This window comes from Sinocyclocheilus rhinocerous, unplaced genomic scaffold (genome assembly GCF_001515625.1).
Source record: "Sinocyclocheilus rhinocerous isolate Xijiao unplaced genomic scaffold, SAMN03320098_v1.1 scaffold615, whole genome shotgun sequence".
Taxonomy (NCBI): domain Eukaryota; kingdom Metazoa; phylum Chordata; class Actinopteri; order Cypriniformes; family Cyprinidae; genus Sinocyclocheilus; species Sinocyclocheilus rhinocerous.
The window spans coordinates 2,071,580-2,087,569 of NW_015631049.1; the positions used below are offsets into that span (position 1 = coordinate 2,071,580).

The 15,990-nt window shown below is 36.4% G+C and overlaps 1 protein-coding gene across 2 annotated transcripts; it reads right to left on the reverse strand.

Annotated features, from left to right (window-relative positions):
- Positions 1–1,374: 1,374 nt before the first annotated feature.
- On the reverse strand, positions 1,375–15,942 carry LOC107741240 (ubiquitin-protein ligase E3B-like). 2 transcript variants are annotated; one of them, XM_016553917.1, is made up of 27 exons: positions 15,801–15,942; positions 15,118–15,214; positions 14,743–14,917; positions 13,862–13,979; positions 13,675–13,734; positions 13,463–13,567; positions 13,185–13,281; positions 13,008–13,093; positions 12,302–12,384; positions 12,075–12,180; positions 11,836–11,956; positions 11,476–11,653; positions 11,185–11,354; positions 10,192–10,359; positions 9,737–9,908; positions 9,407–9,525; positions 9,103–9,217; positions 8,817–8,916; positions 8,521–8,640; positions 8,117–8,293; positions 7,770–8,018; positions 6,559–6,624; positions 6,391–6,449; positions 5,863–6,045; positions 4,535–4,646; positions 4,358–4,450; positions 1,375–4,262 (listed from the first exon to the last, which is right to left on the reverse strand). In XM_016553917.1, the coding sequence occupies exons 3-27, from the start codon at positions 14,901–14,903 to the stop codon at positions 4,071–4,073; spliced, it is 3,210 nt and encodes a 1,069-aa protein (XP_016409403.1). In that variant the 5' UTR covers positions 14,904–14,917; positions 15,118–15,214; positions 15,801–15,942; the 3' UTR covers positions 1,375–4,070. The 2 variants fall into 2 exon arrangements, with proteins under 2 accessions (XP_016409403.1, XP_016409404.1); XM_016553918.1 differs by lacking the exon at positions 15,801–15,942 and adding an exon at positions 15,276–15,286.
- Between the last annotated feature and the right edge of the window lie 48 nt (positions 15,943–15,990).

The window sequence follows — 15,990 nt, forward strand, 5'->3', positions numbered from 1 at the left end:
ATCAAGTCTGTTTGCGCTGCTTGTTTCAAAGTGAAGCGCACACTTTGCGCATGCGATCAGCTCGTGATCCGGTGTTTTCCGCATCTAGAGCGGCTCAGATCACAGTGACTGCAGTGAACTCCGTTATTGAATGTGCTGTGAGTTTAGCGCTTTTGGGAATGCAACAGCCACCACCAGTTATGCATAATTTGCATAATTTTCAATATTTTAATGGGCAAATGTTTACAGTATTTCATTAAATTAGTAATGTTTGTAAACCTGTTTTCACAGAAGCTGGAGTTTTCCACCAAAATAAAAAGCTCAACTGAAGTTTCCGCCAAAATAAAAGCTCAAGGGTTTATCTCTTGCAAGCATGGCCTAAAATTAACAGACACGCACAGAGAAAATACTGTACAGGTACAGCAAGCTCACTGTTCGGAAGAAAAATATTAATATTGGGGTGGGGGTTTAAGGGAACTGATCTTATCACTGCTGATCCATAAGCGCCACCTGCTGTCAGAGAGTGAATTTGACTTCTCATTCAGGCTGTCTGTTTTTGTTTCATGCAGGTTTTATCTTTGTATCTTTGTTTGTATTGTGATTAAAATGCAGTGGTTGGTTCTAATTTCAAATGGCTTTTTTAAAATTATTATTAAATATGTTTAGTTGTTGTAGTAGTAGCAGCTGCCCGTTTTTTTTTTGCAAAAACAGTTTCATGGTAAGGAAAAATATTTATGGCCGGTAAATTTTCTCAAGTCACCAGCCACTGGCAGATGTGAAAGTTAGTTTTAGGCCCTGCTTGCAAGTGTAGAAATTAGGACAAAAGTATTGCAATTTCCCTACTGTAGAGTAAGGTAAAATAATATACCTGAAAAAAATAATATTTTTCATTTATTTCGCAGTGCAATTATTTTACAATATATGGCTATTACTGTCATAGGAATGATAATATAAAATTATTATTATTTTATTCTAATTTGTTTGCCTTCCAAATTCACCAGTGAGACTGAGACACTATATCACAACTAAAAAGAGGGTCAAGTCCCCTTTTAAATTTCAAGAACAAGTACATTCACCAGCTTTTTTCTTTTAGTTTACACACTGAATCTGTGTTGGAGCTCTTAATTTTGAACTCTCAAAGTGCACCAGATTTATGAATTTAACTTTAAAATGTACAAAATTTTCTTACGGGGGAGCATGCCCCCGGACCCCCCTAGCGGGATCGACGACCACCCACCACAGTCTCACACAATCCTGTAACCAAACAGTGATGGTACCATTGACAGTACAAAAAAAAAAAAAACTATACATAGTCAAAATACAGTATCATGCTCTGTTGTTGTTGCAACGTTCTAACAAGAGTCTCACTAGATAATCTAATAATAAATGACAGTGCACATTCATTGTTGTTTAGTAAAGTTTTTACATTTGGATATTCAAATGTTTATATGTTTGTTCGACAATTAAGTTTACATTTTACAGAGGAAATATTACTGTACACATGGATAACTTTACAATGCCATTGCTTTTGTAATATACTGTGTATATAACAACCTGCAGTTCATGTAGTGCAACCAAATTCAAAAAACACTTCATTATCAGGCAAAAGAATAAAGACCAGACACTTTAAAGGTTGTTGCATCCCTATCAGAGAGAGAGCAAGATTCTGTGACATCATGAAATTCAGCCGAGTCTCTTGACCATACACAGTCCATAAAGACTCTTCAATAATGTGAATATTTTTGCATTCACAGCATTATGCCAAACGATTCCTCATCCACAGCACCAACCACAGCACTTAAACATCTTCCAAAGGTTATAGCATGTTAATGCCAGTTAATTTAAATACAAAACTCTGCTATTTGACTCAGCCCAAGCCCTTGTGCATTAGGACAATACATTTATAACTTAACATTAACAGCAATGCATACAAAAAAGTTACATGAGCTTAAAACCAGTTTTCCACATCTACAAAGGCTTCTCATTAGAAGATACTTTCATGCCTTGATTTATGGAGAGCTTGGGGAGGGTGGGCTGATAGATAATGTTTAACTCTATAATTTTGCATATATACCATACTAAGGGAAAGAGGGTTTGCATACAATAAACATTCCGGAATAACTACAGCCAATTTCTGCTTTTTAGAGACCTGAAACCAAGAGTGAATCGCATGAAGAAATGTCTAGGTCATAATTCATCGCAAAATCAAAAGAATCATTAACAAAATGAAGCTTGATTCAGGAACAAAATACAAAAAAAAAAATTAAAATTAAAGCAGCATATTGCCAAAATATTGCCCGGATACAATGATTAAACAAAATAGTAATAATTTTAGTTTAAATAAAATCCATGAATAAATACTACCATGATGTTTTCTTGATGGTCAATTTAAATCTTAATGGACCTAAAAGTAGGCTTCACTTCCTTTTGGAAAACATATTTTCTCAAAGTTTTTCCTTAAAATTTTGGGGGGAAAACAACCCAGAAATTTCTAAACAGATTAACCCTAACCTTCTTTATAACAAAAGAAAAAGAACAAACAACACAACAATATCAACCGCAGACTATGACCTCTGTGACACGGGCATGGAATCATTTGAATTATCCAGTGACATCATGCAATGGGAGATTGTTTTTTGTCCATTTGGAATAACATTTCATGAGATTCCATTGAGCCCACCGACCTTTCAGGAAAGTCACTGCAAGACTCTCCCTTTAAGAAAAAAGTTCCTACGAGAGCTGGTTTGATAGCTACTCATCTTTACTGTATGGCTTAATTCCAGTAGTATACACCGCAATGAGGAGCAGAGTGTTAGTGGGAGATGATAGGGAGAGCGGTTTGTCATGTGATAATTGCTTACTTCCAAGATGGAGTAAAATACCTTTTAGTGGTTAGTCTGTCCTTCCTTCATCAATTAAAAAAAAGAAACCCAAGACAAGGAATTGATCTTAATGAATAGATAAGTTTGACATGAAGACAGCATTAGGGTTGAAAAGCATGAGCAGAATAATGAGCAAAAAGAAATGTCACCATGACATTAGGCTGATGATGCATTCTGGAAAGGGCTCTGTAGTGTAAGTGAAGAGAAAGCAGGAAAGGAGAGGTGTATCTCTGCAGGGACATCTCTCATCTAAAATACTGCTGGCTCTACCATGCTCAAGTTGATCAACAGTGCTGGGTTTCCTCTTAAAGCTCGGGCCTCAAGTCCAGCAGAAGTTTAGTGCGCTACGGATTTGAAAGCATTTGCCGTACAAACAGGCAAAAGCCTCATTTGTGTCTTGAGTTGCATGGCTTGCATTGCATTAGTATTGCTTTCCTGTTCCCTTCTTGTGGGAGTGAGACATAGAGACCTGAGACACAACGCTGAACTGTTTCTGCAGATCTTACATCTGAACATCCACCACTGTATCTGCTGTAACTTTAAGAGGAGGTTTTGGAGTGTTTGTCAACGAATGGACACAGTGCTTAGAAGCCAATAAAGAACAAGCCCGATTTAGTTTTGGAGTTATTCTGGATGCACAAATGGAGCCAAGCTTCTCAGCCGATTGACGGGTGTCCATGAAGTAGGGGTCAGAAAGATCCTGACTTGACAACATTAAATTGAGCTGGTTTAAAACTGATTGTATAAGGCGTTTGGAGCTAAAGGCGTTTGGAGCTATTTTGGCTTCAAATGCTGACAATGAAAAACATGACAATAAATATGGATCTTTAAGTAGTTCAAAAACAATTCTGTAGGTAATGTTGAAACTTTTTAATATACTTCTATGGTTGAGCTCCTCCGAGTCTCTAAGTTTGACTGGACACGTTTAGCTCAGTTCCACGATTTAAAAAAGTTAAGTTTCTTCATTCACTTGCCATTTGGTGGACAAGACAGAGAACAAATTGATGAAAAAATTCTCGAGTAACTCAAGGTTAAGGGCCTTAGCTGAAGGCCAAAATGTCAGCAAAGCAAGTAATCAGTATGTCTCCTACTTCAACCTTTGTGTGGCCACTTTAGCTCAGCCACTGCCAGTTTTGTTGATGTTCATGTTTGTAGATGTATGTAGTTTGTATCGGTAGAATAAATCAGCACACAAATGTGCTTTGTGGGTTATGAAAGCTCAAAACCAGTGTTCATGCTGATTGCGTAGCGGAGTTTGTCTCTGAGGATGCTCTTCTTGCTGTAGTTGGGCAGCTTGAGCAGGTTGAAACAAGTGGAGGATGTAGGGAGGCGACCACCTGGTTCCTTCTTACGAATGGTGAAAAAGCCACGCAGAACACTACCTAAAGTGTCGCCTGTGTCCTGCATATGCAATCAAACACAAAAAAGTAAGATTAAGCAACACAATCTTTGCAGAACAATGTATGGAATAAGGTGATGGGGTGATGACGTCTAACCTGATCATCTGACACTTCCACACAACGGATGGAGAAAGGGGGTTTGAGGTAGGCAAAACCAAGCAAAGGAGGTCTTGAACAGCTGGTGACAAACTGAGGAGTAATACAGCCACTTTATAGATGGCAATAAACCTGGAAATAACACAATTAAAACCTTCGAGATTTGATAAGTATTACCTTCAAGAACATGGCTCTCTCCTCAGGGGTAAAGTCACTGGAGAGAATGTCCCACAGCCAAAGAATGACTCTGTGGCTGCTATGGAAACCACCATAGTACACAGTGTGCTTCCTGCGAGACACAGAAAAATCACATGCATCATTTTGAGTAACCTTTTTAAGGCAGTTCTTCACAGCATGTGATTATAAGTGCTACATGTTGACATCTTTACAATTTCAGCGCTGACTGTGGGAAAGATCTGCACAATGGTTATTAAAGTGGTGAAATGTGTTAAACTTTGTGCTTGTATAGGCTACTTTAGAATAGTGAAAGCATTTTAAGATATTTTAACAAATCCGTGAGAAACAAAAGATGATTTAAACTGAAAGCCAGGGACCAGTTTTTAAGGCAGTTCTTCACAGCATTCTTCACAGATTATAAGTGCTACATGTTGACATCTTTACAATTTCAGCGCTGACTGTGGGAAAGATCTGCACAATGGTTATTAAAGTGGTGAAATGTGTTAAACTTTGTGCTTGTATAGGCTACTTTAGAATAGTGAAAGCATTTTAAGATATTTTAACAAATCCGTGAGAAACAAAAGATGATTTAAACTGAAAGCCAGGGACCAGAAATAATACATAGCTGGCTTTGATGTAACCGTCAGAGGTTATTTAAATATATAATAATTTAAAGAAAAGGATAATTTTATTTCAGATTAGGGGTGTTGCAATATACCGGTACTGACAATAACCATGATATTTACAGAAATTAAACATAGATATCATTATGTTAATACTACGCATATTATAACAATAAAATAAATACAGTAATTGAGCACCTATCTGGCTGACACACCAACATAGTAGGTGGCAGTATTGCACATTCAAAGGTGCTATTTTTGTGTTCGACACCCTAGTCTTCAGGAAGTTCTTTTGGTATGCTTTTGTACAGTTATTGTTACAAACTCTCTCTCCACCTCCCTACAATCATGTAATTCATTAGCCAAAAAAGGGAGAACATAAAATAAGCAAAGTTAAAGATGAATTTGACTGAGAGCATTATTTATTTATTTTTCAAAATTTCAATAGATAACGCATGACGTTGTTGTGAATTCTGGCTGCAATAATTGCGTAGTGAAAATGTGATATTGTGACTGCCCAATTTCAGACCTATTTCATTGCCTAGCAATATAGGCAATCAATTTCTGTTCACTGAAGGTGTGATGCATTCAAGATGCTTCCAGCCTTGTTGACTATATAGAGAGCAATGTAGGTTTGTTGCACTGCAGTTTGTTGCACTGATAGGTAAAACCCTTCAAGGCCAGTACTAAGATCTGCAGACTCACTTGAGATCATCCAGGTCTATCTCAGCATTGTCTCCAGAGATAAGCCTCTGGACCTCAGGGGTGGAGAACATGTGGAGCCACTCTGGGTTGATGATGCTGCGGAAGCCCCTGATGAATGCTGCAGTCTGCTCCTTGATCTGGGTGTGCATGCGGAAATGGGCCATCAGGTGAATGTAGCTGATCCTGGAGGACGGTTACCAAAAAAAAAAAAAAAAAAATACAGTGCATTTAGACTTTTTTGTTCTTAAAGGTTAATGTCAAAACATGAAGTGAAAAACATTCTTCTATTGTGTCTTATTCTAAGCTTGCTGATAAAAGAGAATTCAATTGTGAGAGAACAATAGGTTTAAATTGTCAAGTATTTGTCTGTGGTTGCAAATCCCTAATTGCTTTTTGAACTGCTCTGCTTCCAATACTAATTTGTTTTTTCATCGGGTCATATCTTCTTCTTGTAATGAATGTGAATAGGAGGCAGCACTGCCATGAAAATTTTATTTACACTTGACCAAAGAGACAAAATGGACTCACTTGTTTTCATTAGTGACAGGCATGGTCTTTCCACCAGGAATTAGCTCATGACAGACTAACTGTGAAGAGACAAAGAAAGGAAAGGAGTGAGCATATCAGAGAATGAGGAAAGCCGATAGTGTCACAAGAACCCACAAAATTGATTCAGCTGAAACAAAGGTTGCTTACCTGCCCCATCACATCTTCATCATAGGACAAAGACAGACCCAGATCACTGACTTCCCCATCATAACGCTGAAAAATCAAATCAATAAGTGGTCATGATTACTATAAGATCAAAACGAATATGAAACTAATTCTGAATATGAAAAGGTCAGGATTAAGAAAACATACAGTAATTCACGTCCATATAGTAAGAGAGTGCAACAGGAATGTACCTTTAGCAGCTCTGCCATTCCTTTATATTAAAATTAAAAATAATTTCACCCTTAAATCTTTACATTATTTTCATTTCATTAATTAGATATCTAACACACATATTTTATTAATGAAATGGTAGCCTCTAATGCTGCATTGTCAGATTTGGTGATCAGACCAAAAGTAGATCAAAATGCTTTTTGGGGTATGAAACCAGAAGATTTGACATCACTAGTAAATTTTAGTTTTTTTTTTTTAAATTAAAGTCATTTTGCATGAAACAGAGAGGTGTAACGAATTTTAGTAACTTCTAATACTGCCTTGTCGGATTTGGTTACTATGCTGTATATCTGCAACTGTTCATGCCAGACCAAAATGCTTTTTGTGGTATGAAACAGAGAAGATCAGACATCACCAGAGTAAATTTTGGTAACATTAAAGCCATTGCGTGTAAAATAAAATGGATGAACAGATTTCGGTAATGTCAAATGCTTCTTTGTCAAGATTTGTTGACCCTGCTGTTTGTGTGCAGCTTTTCGCATTCGACCAAAATGTGTTTGGGGGCATAAAACAAGGGAGATTAGACATCACCAAAGTGAATTTAAATAACATTAAAGCCATTCTGTGTGAAATAGAGAGGGGTAACAGATTTTAGTAACTCCTAATGCTATGTTGTCATATTTGGTGACCCTGGTGTATTTATGCAGCTGTTCACATCAGAGCATTACGCTTTTTAGGATATAAAATAAAAATGTTTAGACATCACTAGAGTGAATTTAGGTAACATTAAAGCTATTCTGTATGAAATAGATGAGTGTAGCAGATTTCATTAACATCTAATGCTGCCCTGCTGGATTTGGTGACCCTGCTGTATGTGTGCAGCTGTTCACAACAGACCAAAATGTGTTTGGTGTATGAAACAGAGGAGATTAGACATCACCTGAGAGAATTTGGGTATAACATAATAGTTCAAATCCTTCTAAACTCTGCACAAATGTTGTAATAGTCACATTGGCACTGACCTTAATGGAGGTGAGGTTTTTGTAGAACTCTGAGTCAAGAGAGGGCAGCTCATCTATGGAGCTGTAGAAGGTGCTGTGATGGTGACCTAGAACCTGACTGAGGAAAAAAGAGGCAAACGGCACATCCACCACTATGCCTTCATACATGGCCTTTCCAAGCATCTTTCCAACAAATTCAAACAGCTGAAGGTGGTTCTCATGGATGCTGGAGGTTGGGGAGGGATATAATCTCTCATTGCCACTGGTGGTCTGAAAGAGATTGTTGAATTTTACTGGCAAAGTAAGGTAGGTCTTATGATTGTTTGGGTGAACTACAGCCTTTAGCCTTTAGAGAGAGCAGTGTATACCTTAAACAGATTGAGTGCTGGGTTGAAAACCTTCTTGATGATCTCTTCTAAGAACTCTTTAAACACACCGTCCTGGTCAATTCCAGCCTCATCCACGCCTAAATCATTCACAAACTTCACTCGGATCACTCCCTTAATGGAGTTGACAGGTAGACGCCGCAGTTGATCATAACCATCCTATGAAGAGTATTGAAAAGAGAGATCATTATTATTATTCTAAGTTTACATTTATGCTTTTGGAAGACACTATTATCCAAAGCAACTTACACTGCATTCAACGTATACTTTTTATTAGTTCATGACTTTGTAGCACCATGCTGAGCTACAAATGCTAATAGGCATAATATGCATTGTTTATGTTCATTGTGTATATCAGTATTTGAGAATGGCTAAACAGCCATTACCTCCAACATGCGTGAGCGGCGAATGGTTATATGAGTCACATGGGGAGAGGCAGAGCTTGTTTCCACCAATCCTAGAGTCTCCTTTTCTTTTGTCACAATGTTCCGGAACAGCAGCACCCTCTGTGACAAAAACAAATCATTTTGTGTTGAAAGATAAAATGAAGATGATTTTGATCTAAATTGGATTCTTTATCTCATGAAAGGGAAATCCTTGGATGATCCAATCTATTGACGCATTCATGACCTCTTATGACCCATGAGCATTAATAATCTCCTGTTTTGAGTCTGATTCTCACATTTTTGTGTGGGATGACATGAGGAATGTACTGAAGTAGCAGCTGTGCTCTTTTTTTGCCTTTCTCCAGCTCTTGAAACAACAGGCTGGGCTTCAGGTCCCTGTATTAGACATACAGAGAAAAGAAAACAAATGAGGCTTATTTTGCAACACAGGGCATTTATCTTTCCCCTATATGAGTATAACGATCAGTAATTTGCGTTTGAATGGACCTAGCTCCAACTATAAAGTAAAACCAGGAAGTAATTTGGCTCAAATATATATATATATATGTAAGGTTGACACACTTGCGGAGCCAGTGATCTTCAGGCGTGAATCTCCTGCGACAGTCCCGCTCATACAAAACCATCAGCCAGCCGTGAACACTGTGGAATAAGTCCAGCTTCTCTCCTTTGGCATTCTCTGAAACAAATTAATGACCACACAAAGAAAGCACATTATCATTGCCTCCATACACAGATGGTTCAAAACAACTGTGGCTTATCTAAATGAAGCTGCAACAAGAGAACAAGGCTGGAGAAAAGAATACATACACATAAAAAAGCCCCTTGTTGCAAAAACAAACGAAAGGGCTAAATAATACCTGCTCACCTAAAATACCATCCCACATCATCTTGTAAACAAATGTGTTGAGGAACGAGGAGATGGTAACAAGCTCTTCCATTTTAAAAGAAATCTGTTCCTCATACACCTCTATGTCATCCAGAATCCTGCAATAAAAATCACAAAAAAAAAACAAACATGCAAATTCACTGCAATCTCAGACATTTGTAATATACTACTTTCATTTATAAAACATATTTTCACTCACACTGTTATGCTGATAAATTATTTTGTAGTGAAATGTAATACAGAAGTAAACATATAAATAAATAATTGCAAAATAGAAGCATTGTCACCCTTGGACTATACAACACTTACGTAATGAGATGTCTGGAGCAGTCACAGAAGAGCATCAGCATGGCCAGAAGCTGTTTGGACTCTTCTGTGTCATTGTTAAGACACTCCAGGAAGAGTCGGAGTCCCCCCTGAGGGCCAAGCTCACAGATAAATGCCCACAGCTTAGGCAGCAGCTCATCCAGATATGTCAGCCCTGGAACCAGAGTTTAATTTGAAACCATAAAATAAAGATTAACAAGAATATTAAACAAATTTATTATGACATACAAAATGACCAAGATTTTTCTGTTTTTGTTTCACTGGACAGTACTACAGTGGTTTTGGACCTAACCTACAAAAAGCATCTTATACAAGTATAAAGCTTTTGTCCAGGATCAGGATAAAACATTACTGAAGTGTTTGCTTGTGTGAATGTGCATTCATAGGTGTGTAAACAGCATAGACTTCATAAGTGGTTTCTTATAAAAAGCATGTACCTGTGAGAATCTGCAGGCGGATCTGCGTGAGCGTGGTGAGGGCTGTCTGATACAGCACACAAATACTGCACACCTTCTGGACTTCAGCCGAGTCCACACGCTTCCCTCCGACCGGTTTCAGGATGTTCCGCACAGATGCAGACTTCTGGAACGCTCGCTTGAACAGATCTAAGCATGCAGAGAGTTTAACAAGGGTTCCTCAGTGAAAATAGGATGAATAGAGACCTGATGACTTGCAACACTGTACTGTTTTACTGCTGTTTACTTTGTATCCTTGGTTTAACCAGGGAAAGAGCATTTAAAACAGGCTCAGAGACAGCAGTGTGGCATTCTTTAGGCCAATCTTTTTGACTCCAAGGCCCCCGATTTTTAAAGACAATATTTGAAGGCCCCTCAAGATATTTCTGATACTACTGCTTTTGTTTACAGAAACCAGGATAGACAATATATTAAAATATATGAATAAAATAATTGTAAATAATTAATTTCCATAATCACAATAACTGAATGTTCTTCATGGTTTACATTTTTTATTACCAAAATACCAATGAATATACATGACTTGTCTAGTTAGTGATTACAGGGTTTTTTATTATTATTATTTTTATTTCCAAACAGCAATTCCAACAAAATATTATAGAGCTTGACAGAATTTGCATGAATTTGTTCATTTAAAATTCTAAAATAAAATTAAAAAACATTTTTTTTTGAGTAAATGAATAGTTTTTAATCTAAGTAATTAAAATATGAAAAAAAAATGACTGCTTTTAAGCTATTTTTTTGCATATTTTAAATATTTTTTTGACTTATTTAACATAATTTTATGCCATTTTGTGAGCCCTTGGAAGTGTGCTGAGGCCCCCTAGTGGGTCTTGGCCCATGTGGTTGAGCACAACTGCTTGAGGCAACTTGATATTTAAGTGTTAGTTTAAAAAAGTGGTCATAAATAGGACAGAAAAAAATACTACAAATAAAAATAGAAATGTTTCTCACTTTTGACAGGCAGATTATTCTGTAATGAGCTTGGCGGAGGAGGGGGAGGTGGAGTGGGATCTTGAGTTTCTAGCTTTTTGCTGAGAACATCACAGAAGAGAGTGCAGATCACTGGAACTCCCCACAGACACTGTAACTGCTTTGTTACCAACGGCATAGATTCATTAAGCCTGGAAAGACCGCAAAGAAAGACAAAAACAAGAGAGTGAAAGAGAAAGAATGCTTAATAGGATGACACAACAAAGAAAGTATAATCAATTGCTGTATTTTGTCAATATAACACTGACATACCCATAGTCAACAGTCTGGGAGAACCAGCCCAACACTGGGTGCCAATGTGTGAGATTGGATTTCTTCTGAAACACATATCTCTGACAGTATGACAACATATCTGTCAGATCCTTTACAAAGTGACCAGCTTCCTGCTCTAGAACTTTTACATTAAAGTATCCCAGCTGAATGAGGTTACCTGGAGACAAAACATAGAGAGACAATGAGATAAATGATCTAGGAATTATAAACTAAGAATGAAAATCCAGCAGTGCAGTTACATTCTAAGAATTGATTCTGTTCACCAGTCCACCATCACTGTTCTGCAAATCTAATACACACTCCAAGAAGTGTGTGTATAAAGCAAGCACACATGCTTACCCAGTAAGCACAGAGTGTGGCTTCCCTCCAGACAAACACAGATATCCAAGCATTGCTCCTCTCGACTTAAAAACAAGACAAACTTGCGGAAAAGGTCATGGGTCTGGATGGTGACCATACACTGCAAAGAGCACAAATTCAGACAGGTGAACTAATATTCTCGCAATTTTTGTTTTGACTTTATAAGATATGTGTGCAAATTAGGTGTTATTATCCTTCCAGATGTGTTTGTTTCTTACATCTGGTGTGAGCGTGTTGAGGTGCGAGATGAATGCTGGAACAGACATGACGTGGAGAAGGAAAGACCTCAGCAGGTTGTCTGAGAAATATGCAGCGATAACAGGCCTGAAACACACCAGGATCAAAAACACATCACATTATCGGTCACTTCACAGAAATAGAGCTCCTGATATAATCAGACTGTGAGATGTCTCAAACAGCAAAGCCAGTTCTCATGGCAACCGACCTGAGTGACAGCGTAAAAATGGCTGTGAGTGTTCCTTTGGAAAGGGAAGGTCTGGATCTTGCCAGTCCATTTGTAAGTAGAATCTGCAAACAGCAAAGATGCTTATTATGTAAAATGTTTAAAGCTCAAACTCTAAGTTCAGGCTAGATTGGTTCAAACTAGAGCATTCAATCTGTTAATAATTGTAATCAAATAACATGATTTACTGAATAGTTGTTTAAAATAATTATATATACTGTCTAATATGTTGGAGTCAAAAAGTTTTTTTTTTTTTTAAGAAATTAATAAAAAGTGACAAAAAAAATTATACATTGTTAAAAAAGATTTTTTATTTCAAATAACTTTCAATCATGAAAAAAAAAACTGTACCACTGTTTACACAAAAATATTAAGCAGCAACTTTTTCCAACACTGATAATAGTAAGAAATGTTTCTTGAGCACAATAGTAAGAAATGTTTTACTAACACTTTATTTTATAAATTGCACTAAAATAAAGTGTTACTAAATCATTTATTTTACTAACACTTTATTTTAGTACAATTTATGCCTTCGAATTCATCTGGGAGCTTTTCACATCAAATAATAAACACTTTTTAAAAATGTTTTTGAAAGAAGTCACAGCGTTAACCACATACTAAAATTCATTCAAATTATATACTACCAGCCTGTGACAAGATTCTGATTGGCTGTTTGGGTGAGTAGTACCTGAAGAACAGAGTAGAAGCCCTTCTGATTGAGATGTCCCATGATGTTCTCACAAATTCTGTTTAAAGCAGGCTTGAGGGCCTCTCCTTAAGAAAAAAAGAGAGAAAATTCTAGTAGGGTTCTATGTATTTTAGCATGCAAATCATCTCAACAGCTCTGATTACATGGGACACAAACCCTTCCCTCGGATGATTTTCCATGTCGATGTGTCAGTGAAGGTTATCAGCATTGTCAGGTACAGCGTCACCAATTTATTATCTTGCAGTATGTCAGGCTGCGGGGAGAAACGGAAAGCAGGAAATAATCATTCTTCAAGAAGCACTTCCTGACTTGTATGAACAGATAACTGAAAGACTCAGAACTAAAAGAATGTGCCTGTATGGCACAAAATAATTCAAAAGATATTCAACAAACAGATCAGATGTGTATTAACCAATATTTTCACAAAGAAATACCTTCAGTTTCTTCAGAAATTCACAAGAGACCCATAGCACATCTTTGATCTGTTTCAGCCAGGGGATGGTGAGATCTTTTGAAAGGGCCAGGGATACATACCATACCTAGAAAAATAATAGCTTGTCACAACAATGCAAACTTGCAGAACTATTACCGTATAACATAAGATATGATAAAATATGTTTCAGTCATTGCTTGGTTAAAAACTTACTTTAGGTTCATTCTCGACATCCATGCTACTTAGTATGATTCGACACAGCTTCTCAAACCTCTGTGTAAGAGAGAGAGAGAAAAAAAAACAATGCCATTAATAATAATACACAACATTCACAAAAAGTGTAACTGTTCACCTAATAAACAAATCCTATAAAAATCGTAATATTTTATGTGATGCTCACCAATTTATCATCCTTGCTCAATATAAATAACAATTTCCTAGCGATTTTGAAGATGGATAATGCATTTCTTTTCGCTGAACCTGCATCGCTGACTGCGATGAAGTCATCAACCTCTTTCCTGAAACAGAAAATAAAAAAAGTTATAAATCTGTGTCAGAGTACACACTACACTAAGAATACATTTTCAAATATTAGCTACTGTGAATTCCAATAAATTAAATCTAAAACTGAAATAAAATTAATTAAAACTATTTAGAAATATTTTAAAAGGAAAAACTAATAAAAATGACAAAAGCACATAGCTAAATTAAAAAATAATCTCAAATTAAAACTGAAAAAAAAAAAAAAATACAAATCAAATTCAAAATATTAATAAAAGCTACAATAGTATATTAATAATACTAAATTAACACTCGCTCAAACAAAAAGCTTTTTTTTTTTTTTTTGCAGTTATGTTTTTTTATTGTTTTCCTTAAATATAACATACCAGTACAAACAATAAATACATAAAACACTGCATGTATAAAACAAAACAGAAAAGAAAAAAAATACAGAAATTACACTGTAGAGCACAACAGGGTAAACAAGTCCCAATTCAGACATGGTTCTAATATCAGTTGTCCTTTGAAGAAACAATCTGAATAAAATTTTCCAACAACAAACAGCTATTTTTTGAAATAGTGTTAACATTATTGAAAATATCAATGTGCAAATAACAGCAAGTATTTTAGCACTAAAAGAATTCACCCTTAATTCTCCTGTGTTGTTTCATTCCTAATTTTTACTTTTTTTTTTTATCTCTGGCCAACAGAGTCAGCAAAGACCTATGACAATCTAGAATGGTTTGACTATTGTAAAGAACGGCTCATTTCAGCCCTAACCTGATATCTCTTTGCAGCTTGCAACGGCAGAGGAATCTTCTGACTAGAGCCTGGATTTGAATGGCAGCTCTCTCTTTCTCCTTATGACCTTTCCTTTCCTCCCGTGCTATCCTGGATTTATCCAGGAACTGGGATTTGGACGTTTGGGTAGCAGTGAACATGTTTTCACTCCAAACTGTGGGTTAAACATTATAAAAAGTGTCATAGCCAGGAACAAAACACCTGAGAGCAAACACAACGTCAGAGGCTATGCATGCAAGTACAGGAAATTAGATTCAAAATTATTTTCAAACCATGGTAAATAAATTAAGAAAATTAATGTCTCTCATTTACAATTTCAAATCTATCTTACATAAACACACACACGCAAATTACCTTGCCCTACTGTAGTGACTGGTAATACTTCTGCTTCCACAGGTCACATGAATACTATCACATATTCACACTTGTTGTTCTGGAGGTCCATTGGACTCTACAGACAGAAGAGTGATTTTCTTTTAGACATTTTATTTATGTTAGAACATTAATAGCACTTCTTTAAGACAGCACAAATGATCCATTGATTTAGGCACATGAGTTGTTGTATTAAAGTTACTGAAGATGATATGTTATAAATAAAAGGAATATTTTACTTTGCCTTTTAAAATAAAACACCGTTTTAGACACACCAACAGATCACAAAGCAGAAAGTGAAATCAAGAAGTATCTGACAGCATTATCAGACCAAAACAGAGCAGTCTTTATCATTTGCTCAAAATATAGAGGTGACACTTAAGATTACACAACAGGATGAGCACTCTACGGTAACAAAATTAACATTAAACATCTGGTTTAAATTTGTAGAAAACTTAAACTAAAATAAAATCAGTGAATTGTGAATTCGTTGTACCTACAGAGACAATAACATTCACACTAGCTAACGTATCCTGCTAGCAAATACTAACACAGTTGAAGCATTCAGCGAGCTGGCAACGCTTGAGAAATGTTGTCACTTGATAACTGTGTTTCAAATGAAAAGTAAAGAAAGTCTTTAGGGTATTCACAAAGATTTCATTTACCTGAGCGTTTGAGAATAAATGGAAAATTGATGTAAACAAAAGAGCGACCCAGACACCGCAGCTCTAATCCATTAACGGTGTAACCTCCTAATCCTTCCGGAGGAACAATTTTGTTATGACAAACCGCATTCATGACAAGAAATATGGCTCGTATTTTTTATTTGTCGTAGTACATTGATATCGTTTCATT

Coding starts and splice junctions, on each gene's coding strand:
- LOC107741240 (XM_016553917.1), bottom strand. CDS start 14,903: ATGTTCACTGCTACCCAAACGTCCAAATCCCAGTTCCTGGATAAATCC. Junction 13,282..13,462: donor AATTTCTGAAGAAACTGAAG/GTATTTCTTTGT, acceptor TTCTCCCCGCAG/CCTGACATACTGCAAGATAA. Junction 10,360..11,184: donor GAATAATCTGCCTGTCAAAA/GTGAGAAACATT, acceptor CTGCATGCTTAG/ATCTGTTCAAGCGAGCGTTC.